The sequence below is a fragment of the Stigmatopora nigra genome, chromosome 8 (genome assembly GCF_051989575.1).
Source record: "Stigmatopora nigra isolate UIUO_SnigA chromosome 8, RoL_Snig_1.1, whole genome shotgun sequence".
Lineage (NCBI taxonomy): Eukaryota > Metazoa > Chordata > Actinopteri > Syngnathiformes > Syngnathidae > Stigmatopora > Stigmatopora nigra.
In genome coordinates, this window is record NC_135515.1 from 4,764,464 (window position 1) to 4,777,678 (window position 13,215).

The window sequence follows — 13,215 nt, forward strand, 5'->3', positions numbered from 1 at the left end:
TAAATGGAAATAAGAATAAAGGCTAAAGGTAAAGAGCTTGCATGAGAAGTGTAATGAGGTCAGCTTGGCCCTTGGTGCCAGTCGTCTGTGGGGTAAACACAACTTGCTAGAGCCAGGGGTAATGGTATCTATGTATGTGTGTGTTTATGTGTGTGTGTGTGTGTGTGTGGGGGGGGGGGGGTCTCTGTGGGTGTAAACACTACCTGGCCCCTGCCGTAAGAGGACAGTATAAATGTACGCAGGTGCAGCAAAGCAGGCATAAGAGGACACACCTATAAAATCTCCCATTTAACTGTGAAGAGCACTAAAGAGGTAAAGCAGTAGATCAACACCTAGCTGGATGTCCCTCAAAATACTTCACATCAATAGAGGTGAGCATAGTTGACTATTCTTTAGCTGTGTGGAATTTATAGTTTATTATGTTTTTTTCTTTTAAGTCAGTCCAGTAGATCTTGTAAATTTAAGAGGCAGCCGATATTGTCTGTGAATATTAATGCTGCTCCGGAAATTACGAATTGCTTTATTTTTATGGGTTGCAAGAATTATTTGCAAGATTGTTACATTATAATGCAGAATAGCGATGGTACTTTTAATGTAGTATGTAGTTTTACAGTGTATATTCTTTCTCAACTTTTTTGAGGCAATCACTCAACTTAATTAGTTATTTTGTTCCACTCCTTTGCAACAAAATTTACTAGATGTTGAGTGGCTCCAGACAGCAAATTTAATGTACTTCTCTTCTCTTCATTTCCTTCATTTATTACATTCTGGTACTGTATTGTTCAAGATGTCTGTGCATCTTTGCAGAAAAAAAACAAAAAAAACAAAACTATAGACCTTAAGGAATTCGGGAGTGAAATGTGCTGCCCATTTCCTGAATTTCTACATTCCATAGAGAAAATGCAGGCTACAGACACCTTTAATAAACTAATTCATCTTAATTGTGATTTGGATTACACAAGAGGCTGTAAATATTTGGGCATCATTAGATCTCTTCATAACACTCCAAGCATGCAAGACATCTAATAAAAAAAAAACATTTTTAATCTCTGGGAACTAAGTGACTTTTTAATTGCAGATATAAACAGTTTATCGTAGTTGGTTAAGAACTTAAAAGGTTCATGAAAAGATGGAAGGCTGGGGTGGATGACAGGTGAGCTTTGAAGGAGTTGAAAAAAAATCAACACTGTACAGACTGTTTTGTACCAATTAGGACTCACCAACAAGTGTGTGATCGCGTTTGTTTTCGAACATGATTAGGCGAAAATAGGAACATAGCTATTTGGAAGACTCAGTCAGTGAATTGTACCTGTACTTATGAGTTATCAGAACACTTTGTTTTCTACCCAAGCTTACATATTCATTTGAGTGGGACTTTTTCTACTCATTTGGCTAGACATGCTAGAACTAGACAATCACACCTTTCCAATCCATATTGACCCCTCACAGACAAAATGGACAGAATGTCTAGTGTACTCAGTGGCACTGAAACATGAGCATTCACAGCCAGACCTCACAATTCAAATTAATTGGCAGGCAATTATAGGTTAATATTCCTCTCTTGATTGCTTTATTGGGCTATGTTTGTTGTTGATGGTGTTTAAATACTGATTGATGTCTATCATCGGACCTGCCAAATTAGATAAGCAAATTCTAATTAGCCATTTGTGACCCCTATGTTCAATTTCTGTCTTTGAGGTTGTGGACTCGCAGAAAATGTTTGGACCGCTCAGCAAGTATCTCCAAGACTACCTGGCTGAGCGAAGGAGTCGTAGGACCAGGCTGGTGACCAAAGATGGCCGTTGCAACATTGAATATGGAAACATCAAGTACAGTAAACACTTTGCTTTCCTGGCCGATTTCTGGACGACGTTTGCGGAGATCCGCGGGCGTTTCGTACTCTTCTTTTTCATCGCCTCTTTTACACTGAGCTGGTTCATTTTTGGCCTGCTCTGGTACTGGATTGCTCGTAGTAATGGAGATCTGAGCTGGCAGGAGCCTCCTGTAAACCACACGCCTTGTGTCGATAATGTCGACGGACTCACTACTGCGTTCCTATATTCACTTGAAACTCAAACAACCATTGGGTACGGTGGCCGAGCCCTGACTCCTGTGTGCCCAGGAGCTGTCGCCCTTCTCATCATCCAATCTCTCCTTGGAGCAATTGTCAACTGTTTCATGTGCGGAATCATCTTATTCAAAATTTCTTTGCCTAAAAAGAGGGCTAAGACCATTTCATTTAGTGATATGGCAGTTATTAGCCCAAAGAATGGCACGCTTTGCTTGTCAATTCGTGTTGCCAACCTTCGCAAGACCCTTATGATTGGAAGCCAGATCTACGGTAAATTACTCAGAACAACCAATACAGCAGACGGCGAAACAATCATCATGGACCAGGTTAACATTGATTTTATGATGGACGCTGGAAAGGACAACCTTTTCTTTGTGTGTCCGCTCACACTTTATCACGTTATTAATAAAAGTAGCCCTTTCTTTGAGATGGCTGTGGATACATTACACAAGAAAGAATTTGAACTAGTTGTTTTCCTGGACGGTACAGCCGAGTCCACCAGCTCTTCATGCCAGGTCCGAACCTCGTTTATTCCTCAGGAGATTATGTGGGGCTACAATTTCCTGCCTATCATCTCACGTAGCAAAGAAGGTAAATACAGGGTGGATTTCTCCAACTTTTCCAAGGTTGTGCCTGCGGCCACTGCACACTGTGCGTACTGTTTCCACAACATCAAAGGTCATCACCACCATTTCAAAGATGGACTTGACAACCAAGGCTTTGAGGTGATTGATATCCATGATCCTTCAACTATCACCAAGATGTAAGATGACACAGACTGTGAAGAAAAGATTCTGGCCTTGATGAACTCCTTAAAAATCCTCTAGAACTGTATGATCGGGTGAAAAAGCAAATAACACCAGAACTGTCAAAGTCTACCAGCCAAGAACCGTTTTGCCTAAGGTCTGCCATGCCATTAAAATTGCTAGAAATTACAGAAGAAAAATATTTACTGTATACTTCCCACGTGTGCTTGCTGATAATGAATGAATGGAATCAAATCTAATTTAGTTTTGGCCCATGGCATCATTTTCTGAGCATAGAAAAAGACTATTCTGTGGTACAATCCTACGTGAACAACGTGTTTTGGATGCCTTAATATCACCGTTAAATAATTCATGCAAGTGTAGTTTCAATGCACAACAAGAAATGTGCATTAGCCTTTGTTTCTCGAGTCCAGCACTGGTACTTGCACAGGTATAATGTGGAATATTTGAGTGAGACATAGTGGGAGAATAATGTTCTGAGGAAACACTTAAAATATAGCTGGAACCAGCCTTTACTATTGAAGAAATACAATATTTGTGTTTTGTTTTTTGCTTTTTCTTTTGTAATTGAGCTCAGGGGGAAACAGCTGTAATAAAACTATTTTTACATTCAAAACACTCCTCCTCTCTACCTGAAATTATTATTATTATATTATAATTCACTGGATTTGCTTCAACCTGCCTGCCAATCTGACTTCACTGTCAGACAATAAATCCTAAAAAACTTGTTTGCTGGATGGGATGAAGTACAAGAAAGATGTAAATAACCCTTGTGAGGATAAGAGGTTGAAAAAAACAAATGATTATGTAAGCTCATTTGATATCAGTTGCCTTGCTATGAAGGTCAATGTATATTACAAACAAGTGACTTAATGGTTCAGATGTTTTTCACTTAGACAATTATTCACGTGAAACTAATGGTGAGTGCAATTTGAATTTTAAGGCAAAGGATTTTTTACCGCCTGCCAAGGTGATTCTATGATTAGAGAGGTCTAAGTGCTACATATGCGCACAAACATGTGGTTCCGATAATGGTGTCAATTTGGTTTGTTCCATTACCTCTAAAATTAACTCCCGACACACACCAACCCTACGCACACAATGACACACACACAAGATGCAAACTTCACAAAGGAAGATTATCTACCATTTTGAAAACAATGCTAAAACCATTGATAGGTAACAAGAGAGAACATTAGAGGTAAAAACATTTATTTGTCACATTTTCCTATACAAAAGCCCTTTTTCAAAAGGTATGACTTCATACATGGCAAGAATGACAATAATAATAATAATAATTATAATAATAATAATATATTTCTGCATTGGTTAGTTGTAATAGTATACACACACACTCAATAAGAGTAGGAATAGTCAGGGTACATTGATAATTTCAGGGTCCTTTTTATTTAAGATTGTAGTTTGTGGATGTTCATGCTCTTAACATGAATTTACATACAATGTCTTTTTTACAACTATTTTGAGGACTTTTTGAAGAACCATCTCATCAAATGTTAAATTAAGTCCAAAGGTCTTCGAGCTGTTTCCAAAGTTTTTGGCAAAGAATGCTTTTGGTAACTTAAAAGAATAGTCAGAATGCATTGAAAATTCTATGTTCCTTTTTTTTTTGTTTCTGATGGTGACTTGTACTACTTGGACTTACCGACAATATCTTTATTTTAATAATTTTGCGGACTACTTGAAAAACTATCCAGTCAAATGGTCCAATATTATTTATTAAAGAAGTCAATTAAGTTTTTGGAAGGCTAAAAAAAATGCTTGTACACACAAAGGCACTTGGATGTTACACATGTTCTTAAAAATAATAACAATAAGAAGGAAATTTAAAAAATGAGGAAAATGTGGTGCCCAAATTTACAAATATAAAAAAAAACACGTAAACTACGGAGCAGAAATGGACTTCAAAGGTTTGCATTTTTTTTTTTGACCGAGGTCAACTCGTATTAATTCTCTTGTCTCTTTTTTAATACTGCATTACATATGAAAATAACTCTGCATAATTTATACAGTAAGTTGCTTTAATGCCTTGTTGACTGATGCATATAAAATAATAAAAAGTAGGTCTGACAAACGCACAGCATTTGCGAATCTGAGGAATTCTTTGTTTCATCTCGTCATATCTTAAATTGGTTTTGTTCTCTGTTAAACATAGTCAAAAGTCATTTACTTTCAAGTGTCCACTTCATTTACTGGTCATGAAGAAACCTTGTGTTATGATGTGATTGTACGAGGAGGAAATCCATGTGCATGTTTATCCGGCCTTTAGATCAGTGAGATACTAAAATTCAAGCTTACATGCTGCTCTCAAACTAGGATCCAGCCCTGGTAATATGCAACTTAATAATGTTGACTAACACAACAAATTGAGAAAGCCACTTCTCAGTGTGACCTACATGATCCTGACTAGCCCCAAAAAAAAAAAAAAAACGAGATGAGCATAGTCCTTAAACAAATCAAGAATTGTCAGATTTTTCATCAGGGAATATTTTGAGTCGAATGAAGACTGGGTAGAACAGCAGTTATGGAATGGCACTAACACTGTTGGGTTTGAATTCGATTGTCATCATGAAGTGAATTGGATGCCTTCTCTTCATTGCTATAGACTTCTAACATATTTACAATCTTGTTAGAATGAGTCTCCATAATTAAAGCAGAAAATGGCTTTTCAATTTTGAGAAGAAAAACATACATCCAAATCAATGGCTTTGAAATTTTTGTTTCTCTTTTTAACTAAATAAACTCACCTGACAATAATTGATTTTGCAGCCTTTTTTATGACAAATTGGACAACATTCACATTAATACTGGCATGGTCGAGAGAAAATATGGCTTCAGGGCGACAACGTGGTAAACGTTTAACCGAGTAGGTCAGCCCGGGTAGACTTGTTGCAAAATTGCTTCAATTACGCTTCATCTTCCTTTGCACTGTAGATGTCACCCATCACCAACTTCTCACGCAAAACGGAAAGGTTTTAAACTACAACTGACAGTTCAAAAACATACGTTACTTCCTTTTCTGCTATTGAACTTTCCTCTTGCCTTCCAGTTTGAAAGATAAATTAAATTGTGAATGGCATATTCCAGTTGCCAACTTTCATTCAGTGCTGAGAAAGGTCTTATGTGTGCATAGGGGGTTGCGGGTGATCCTTCTTCTCTGGTGAATTCCAGCGGACTCTCTACACACATAAAATGATACAGATGAACAAGCAGAGGCAGTGGGAAAAAGAGATGAAGGCCTCGGTGTAGTGGGAATAGCAAACCCCGATAAAGTAGTACTAGTAGATGGTGGAAAGAGCAGATGCTTTCAAGCATAATGGCTGTATAATGTACTCAGGAGGATGAAGATTGAGACCCGTAAATAAAGGGCCATGTCTGGGATGAGGAGGCAGACGTGATTGCTCTGCTGTCCTCACTCTTTGGCTTGACAAACGTTTCTGAGAGGAACAGAGCGCAGCTTTCAGAAGGTTATGGAAGTTAAAGGCACTGTCCAAAATATCAAGTCTTGTAAAAAGTAAGTAGTATTCCATTCGGATCATAACATCCAGTTATTTAAAAAAAAAAAAAAACTCTTAACAAATATATAATCATCTTCTTCAGCTTTACCATCTTGCCTTCATTAAGATATAGCGTCATTGGGAGTGCAGGTCAGCAATGGCAGGCTTTGGCTAGTGGGTGATTAGATAGGTGTTCAATAGTAACTACCCAGATGGGAAGGCACATGCGTGCTCGGGTGGCGGGGTACATTCGGAGTGGGGTAAATACCAGCAGCGGGTGAGCTCCAGTAAGGAGCGGTTGGTCCGAAAAAGTTGGAGGAGGTAACTGGCATGGACGGAGGGTGAGGGGACACAAAGTTGACTTTCTGCTGGTGGCTGTGATAAGAAGGCACGTAGGCTAAGTCCGAAGGGTATTTGTACATTGAGGACTCAGTGGGATGTGGCTGAAGCGCCTGGGCGATGCCATGGAAGTCGAATTTATAGGCATAGCGTTTGCCGTGCACCTTGGTCATGATGTTTTTGTCGTAGTAATAGCGCAGCGCACGGCTCAGTTTGTCGTAGTTCATGTTGGGCTTACTCTTACGCTCGCCCCAGCGCCGCGCCACCTCGTCTGGGTCCGTCATCTTGAACTCGCCGTTGGTTCCTTCCCAGGTGATGCAGCCGGCGTTGGCGCTGTCCGATAGGAGCTCTAAAAGGAACTGCCAAAGTTGGATCTGTCCTGAACCTGATGAGGAAAAGAATTAATGTTAAAATGTTATATGAGAAATTACATTTATGTTTTAGATTATGAAAAAGTCTTACCAGGATTAGCCAGGCGACTGCTGGTTGGACCAAGTATTTGGTAAGGATCTGACAACATAAACATACTCATTATGCTAATGAAAAGGACTCATGCCCTGACTGAACCTAATGTTCCTATCGCATTTAGCAAAACCGCAGGTATGTCACTTGAAGTGTTACTTACCTGTGTAAAGATTTTTAAAAACAATTTAAAAGGTTTCCTAGACTAATGATCAATATAAAGGTAAGGTGATACCTGGTTGAGCTCTGGGCTGCTCAGGAGTCTTGGTTACATTCTGAGTTACAACTGGTGATCCTGCACATGGGGAGAGAGGTAGAGCCTATTAAGCTGACACATTGACTTCATGTGTTGAAGAAGACAGCAGCCAAAAGTTTCCATACAGTCAAACATCCTTCTACCTGAATTCTGCAGTACATTTAATCCTCACCTTTGGAACTGTGCATGTTGTTTGACCATCCCGTCCGCCGTACAGCATCATATGTAGGGTCTATTGAAATGAAAGATTAAAAAAAGGACAATATTTAGACTTGGTCTAAAATGCATTAAGTAATTTGTCAAAGATGGTGGAACATTACATCATTTCAAAGCAAAAATTGTTGATAAATTGTAACACAAAGTGTATTTAAGTGTTTAAAGTCCACAGTTTTTAGAAAGAAAGACGATTATCATCTTACATTGGGCAACTATGGCATTATCAAGTTCCAACAATGATTTTGCAAGTACCAACAGGTTAAAAACATTCACTACTTGATACTTGAGTGTACAATAATTGATTTTAGAGAAAGTTTGAACAACGGTAACATTACATTAGTGATTGCTCGGGGCTTTGAGAATTGCAGCTTTAGTCATAATACAATTTGATCATGAAAACCCACAATGTCACAATGCAAAATTACCATGTATATGGTGAAAATTGATCATCATTGTATACCAGACTATTTGTCCAGTACCAGAGGCACATTAATCAATCATCGAGAACACGACTGACTTTTAACAGGATATATGGTTGTTCCAGTGTTGTTGTGTTTGGCGCAAGCAGACGATTGTGCCACAATATTGGACAACAATTACAGTTTACTGTGCACTTTGCAACATCTCTCACCACAAATGAAAGACAAATTAACGGTGACAGTTCACAGTTAAGCGTGCAGCGCGTTCACTTCCTCCCTTCTTGAAACTTTGACAAACGGCCAACTCTGGCTCACTTTTGGTGTATTCTGCTTCATATCTGGAGGGTTTCCAGGAACTATCAGTCATTGTGACACAAGCAGGTAAAACAGAGGATGTGATGATCTTCCTGGCTAAGTCTCAAAGATACACTGCTATATTCATAGTGCACCTGGTCAGCACCTTTGATGGCTTGTATTATCCTCACAGCTTAAACAGTTGCCAGAACACACATCATTCAAAACCATTTGGCAGGCATAGATATATTTTTTTCCTGTAGAGTTTTTCTTTGTTCGATTCAAATGTGTTGTGTTTCTCCCAGAAGGTAGTGGAGGTGTAAGTGTGATGACAGAGACCATAACTGGGATCCATGAGTTGTTTTCAAGGTCAAGAGGCAATCTTTTTTTCTCGTTAATGGAAGCTGAATCTTTAAAAAGCTCTCAGGTTGACGAGGCAATCTTTGAATGTCGACTGTATTTGGTACATTTACTTAAATTGTTGTTTTTATTTTCACTATCTTATTATTTTATATATTTTAGAATGTATTTTTTTATTTGGTCCTCCATATCACACATGTATTAAAGTGTGCATGTACATATGTATGAGGAAATTGAAATATTTTTGCTTAAAGTTCTGGTATCACCAACAGCAGCATTCAAAATTATGGGGACAGTAAAAAATCACAACTTTCTGTGACCCTTGTCCACAGTTGCCATCTTGTGGACAATATATATGATGACAGGTAAGTAGAAAAAAAACAGTCACTCATCTAAAAGGGTCAAATGGTCCTCTTGAACTGTCAAAGAAAATGTTACTTTCAAACCGAGCTCAATTCTTGAAACCTTTATTCACAAGTCTCCCCCAAAAAGGTATTTTAAATGGATATCAAATGTGAAGTAGTGTTTAGAAAAGTCCCCCAAATGAGACCATTCCTTGTGCAATGTAATCATTTCATCTCCTCATATATTTTTTTTAATCTAATAAATATTTAAAACCCTACAATATTTCACCAAAAGGCCTATCTCAGGCAAGGATGTTCAAAGTGTAGTAAAATGGCAATTGAGAGCATGACAGCAATGGATATTAACTCGCAAAAAGTCATTAGAATGATGAAAAGAGGGGGGAAAGTGCAAAATGGGACAAAGAACAAGCGGGTTGCCGTGGCTGAGGGGGCTGTCAGGTCCAATCTGGTGCAGGCTGAGGAGCAGCCAGTCCTGGGAGACTTGCGTTTCCTGCCTACCTCGCCTGTAGACAACCTCTCTTTGTTTTACTGGCCCTTTCCCCCCCACACCTCTTAACTCCAACCACCGACACCCCCTGAAAATACCAACGCATATCCACTCGACACCACTTTGAAAAGATCCCGACAAAGTCTGCTCCATCTACCAAGGATGTTGCGCAGAAATGGGCAACATAGGAAGACGTAAATCACCAGTTATAAGAAATTATTGGAAAACAGGGCAAAATGTTTGGAGTTCAAAAGAAAAACAATTGAAAATAACCTTCTCATGTGTATCAACCCAGCATTCGTAATACCGTGTGTTTATGACAGGCTTTAGTGTTATAAAATCTTTGTGAATTTGTCAGTCTCAACATTGTGTTTGAGAGATGAATCCACAAAATGGGTGACAGTGTAATCAACTTCTTAAACTCTTATTTTCATAGTGTTCGGCGAAAGGGTGCAAAGAGAAAATTGCATCATGGAAGGAGAAACAGCATATGTAAAGCATACCCCCAAAAAAGCTGAATGGTCTGGGGGTAATGCAGATTGAGCCAGCCACGCAGACACAGACCCAAAGGAGCACCCCCTCCTCCTCCTCATACGCCCCCCTCTCCAACCTCCCTTTGCCTTAATTTTCCAGTCTTTGCTCTGGCTGTTACTCGAGCCAGTTTCCACTCTTGTCTGGGGTGTGGTGCACGCTCCTGGGAGACTTTTGACTGCGCGACTAGTTAGTCAAAACATGGCCTGAGTGCTAGACACACAGGGTGAGAAAGGTGGCCATAGAGAGTGAGGGATAGAGTGAGAGAAAGAGTGAGAGTCATATTTTAGGCATTCTTCGACGCAAAGTCATTTTTAGAAACAATATAAACGATGGAAGCATTTGATGTACTAAAATAAGTGTTTCAGTAAAACATACAGTACATATAAAATATGAAATCAATAAATAAGAGAATAAATATAACTTACAGATGAAAGAAAATATGCACCTGTACAACAGTTAATGAAATATCTTACAGTATTTTATCTTAGAGAATAAGTGAGCATATTTTACTAGCAACGTTTGGAAACGTATACTATAAAGTATAGTATTGGCTGGTCAAAAGTAACATGTTACAATGAGACATGCAGCAAGCCTCACATGCATAAGCTTGCCAAGCCACGAATACAGTCTCACAAACACTCACGGACCCACAGACAGACACTCACACGCCTTCAACGCCGCTACATTCTATGTTTCTTAGGTTGCCTTTTATTCATAACATTGCGTTTTACACCGCAGTGTCTGGGCCAGATTAAGGGTTGTCTCCTGCGGGATGCTCATGCTTACTCGACCCCAAAGAGTCTGCAAAGTATTTGGCTTCTCTCGAATGGCAGTATATGAACATGAACATCTGGCAGTGCGGATCTGTGAAACTGTCTGACGAACGCCTATCCGGGAGCAAACTTTGTTCCTTATTGCCTATATTTATGATTTTTTTTAAATTGAAAGGCTGACTTTTTTGAAAAATTATAACAAAAAGTCAATGTCATTTTTACAATCAATAATTGCTTTATGCCGGGATAAATATGGTTCAATTTAAGGATCTCATGTGAATATATCCTCTTTTTCTTAGCCGTTTGGAGGGCTGTATTGTCCAAAGACTGGATCGCCTATTATATATTCACAGTCAAATAGACCATAATAGAAATCACTTATTAGGAAAGGGAAATGCTCTTGAAGGGTGTGACCCGCTATCCTTGCCAGTCCAAATACCTGGCGCTGGGAAGCAGGAAAGCCAGGGTCGAGAGGTGACCAAGCAGAAGCTTATCTGGCCTTCCCAATGGTCAACTTATACTGTACAGAATCTTCGCGACATCGCCCCTTACGCTTGCAGCCTGGGCTAGATAACAAGTCTGAAGGCATTCTTGGATACTTATCACAAGCAGAGTTTCCTCTTTTCCTGCCTGGATGAACCTGCTGTTATGTTGTCAGCCTATCATTGTTATTGCAGTGTGCTCTTGCTACTCTGGTGGTGACACCATGTGGCCGATGTAAAGGATATGTAGCTTTCTTTTTGCAATGGGTGTTATAGCCATCTTTGTCATATGTCAGCACACTAGTGTTTTCAGAGTGAAAACGTATCCGCGGGAAGTCATTCTGGGCGTTGTTCTGAAATGCTTCTACTTTTTGCAAGGATTTTACTGGAAATATTTCTTTCAACCCTATGCATATGATTTAAATTGAATTTATTTAGAACAATTCATAATGTCACGTAAATTGACATGGTCCATTATCTAACTCAAATTATTTTGCATTTTTTGCAGTATTTTGGCAACACTTATTCAAAGCAATATGATTAGGTTGCAATATATAAGCATACAACTTTTTCCTTCATCTTTTTCCAGAGAAGTGAAAACAAACAAATAAACTAATACATTTATATTCACAAAAACTTGCAAATTAAATTCAGTCTATATCTATTTTAAACAGTATACTGTTCACTTTATCTAATGTTTCCATTGAGATCCAAAAAAAGTCTTTTGACTGATCTCTGTTCAACCATCACATAAACACACTCATGTTCAATACAATCTGCACTGAGTATCTAATCACCCTCCTAGATTATCCACATTGTTGCCTCTGCACCTGTCACTGATGCATATCCAGCTCTTCCTACTTTGCCACAATCATTGTATTCACAGTCTTTCTTCACCCAGCCTGCTGCGGATGGAACTCATCAGCACATCGTTTTTAGTTCCTATTTAATATTGTCCCATTCTCTTGAAACTAGCTCGTCCCATTTTGGCATACAAAAGCTACACCTGCCACCTAAGCGTGATCAAAAGCAAAGTGCCTTTAAGTTTTGTGAGCACTCCTATAAGCAATTTGGTGACTTTTACATCTCCTTTTCTTTTTCTGTCCCATCTATTTGTAGTACATACCGTTTTCCCATTTGTAAAAAAAAAACGTTTCTTAGCAGAAATAATAACAAGTTGTGCTCCTACCTTCTTTGGTAGCCAGACGTGGGGATGGGTCTGCATGAGATGGTGTATTGTAGGATAATGATGAGCTACCTGCAAGGCAACCAGATGAAAAATGGTATTACATTCTCATAAAACCAGAAAATCAATAAAATTGCTCAATGTGGAATGATAATGATGAAAAGCACATAAAGAAAGCCTGACAGAACATAATTTGCTTCTATCTTCCATTCATTCATTCATTTTCCATACTGTTTATCTGCACAAGTATCACTTGGGGTGCCAGAGCCAATCCCATGTGGGCACACCCTGAATTGGTTGTCAGCCAAATGCAGGGCACATTGAGTGCTTCAACCTATTATGCAATTCTAAAAGAAAATCTCTTAGGTTCTGCTATTGAAATCAACTAGTGATATTTTTCATTTAAAATTAGCAATGGCGATTTGTTTCATCATGACACTGGCACAAAAACAAAAATGGGAAAAACCATTCACGCCCTTGCCATAAATGACATTTTTTGATTCTTGAATTGTATGTAAGTCTAAAGAAAAACAGCAGATGGCAGTAAAAAAAAGCCCATTAGCATTAGGTCTGCTCTAATTTTCCTAAGTGTGAGCCCACTTGGACCAAATGAACTAATAAAGGGCAATATTATGCTAAAATGAATAACTCACGCACTATACTAAACAAGTTGGGTTTCAATATGGCCA

General features: G+C 38.8%; 2 protein-coding genes across 8 annotated transcripts in view; one reads left to right on the plus strand and one right to left on the minus strand.

The window, feature by feature from the left end:
- Positions 1–255: 255 nt before the first annotated feature.
- LOC144200114 (ATP-sensitive inward rectifier potassium channel 1-like) lies at positions 256–3,739 on the plus strand. Its single transcript, XM_077722039.1, has 2 exons — positions 256–371; positions 1,699–3,739. The coding sequence occupies exon 2, from the start codon at positions 1,717–1,719 to the stop codon at positions 2,836–2,838; it is 1,122 nt and encodes a 373-aa protein (XP_077578165.1). The 5' UTR covers positions 256–371; positions 1,699–1,716; the 3' UTR covers positions 2,839–3,739.
- A 294-nt stretch (positions 3,740–4,033) lies between these two features.
- The window catches only part of fli1 (Fli-1 proto-oncogene, ETS transcription factor), a 34,841-nt gene continuing 25,659 nt past the window's right edge, over positions 4,034–13,215 (minus strand). For all 7 annotated transcript variants that reach the window (XM_077722031.1, XM_077722030.1, XM_077722032.1 and 4 more), the window contains 5 exons: positions 12,530–12,598; positions 7,583–7,642; positions 7,390–7,449; positions 7,155–7,202; positions 4,034–7,077 (listed from right to left, as the gene is read on the minus strand). In XM_077722031.1, the coding sequence (XP_077578157.1) occupies positions 6,548–7,077; positions 7,155–7,202; positions 7,390–7,449; positions 7,583–7,642; positions 12,530–12,598 (767 nt within the window). In that variant the 3' untranslated portion in view covers positions 4,034–6,547. The remainder of the gene's footprint in view (positions 7,078–7,154; positions 7,203–7,389; positions 7,450–7,582; positions 7,643–12,529; positions 12,599–13,215) is intronic.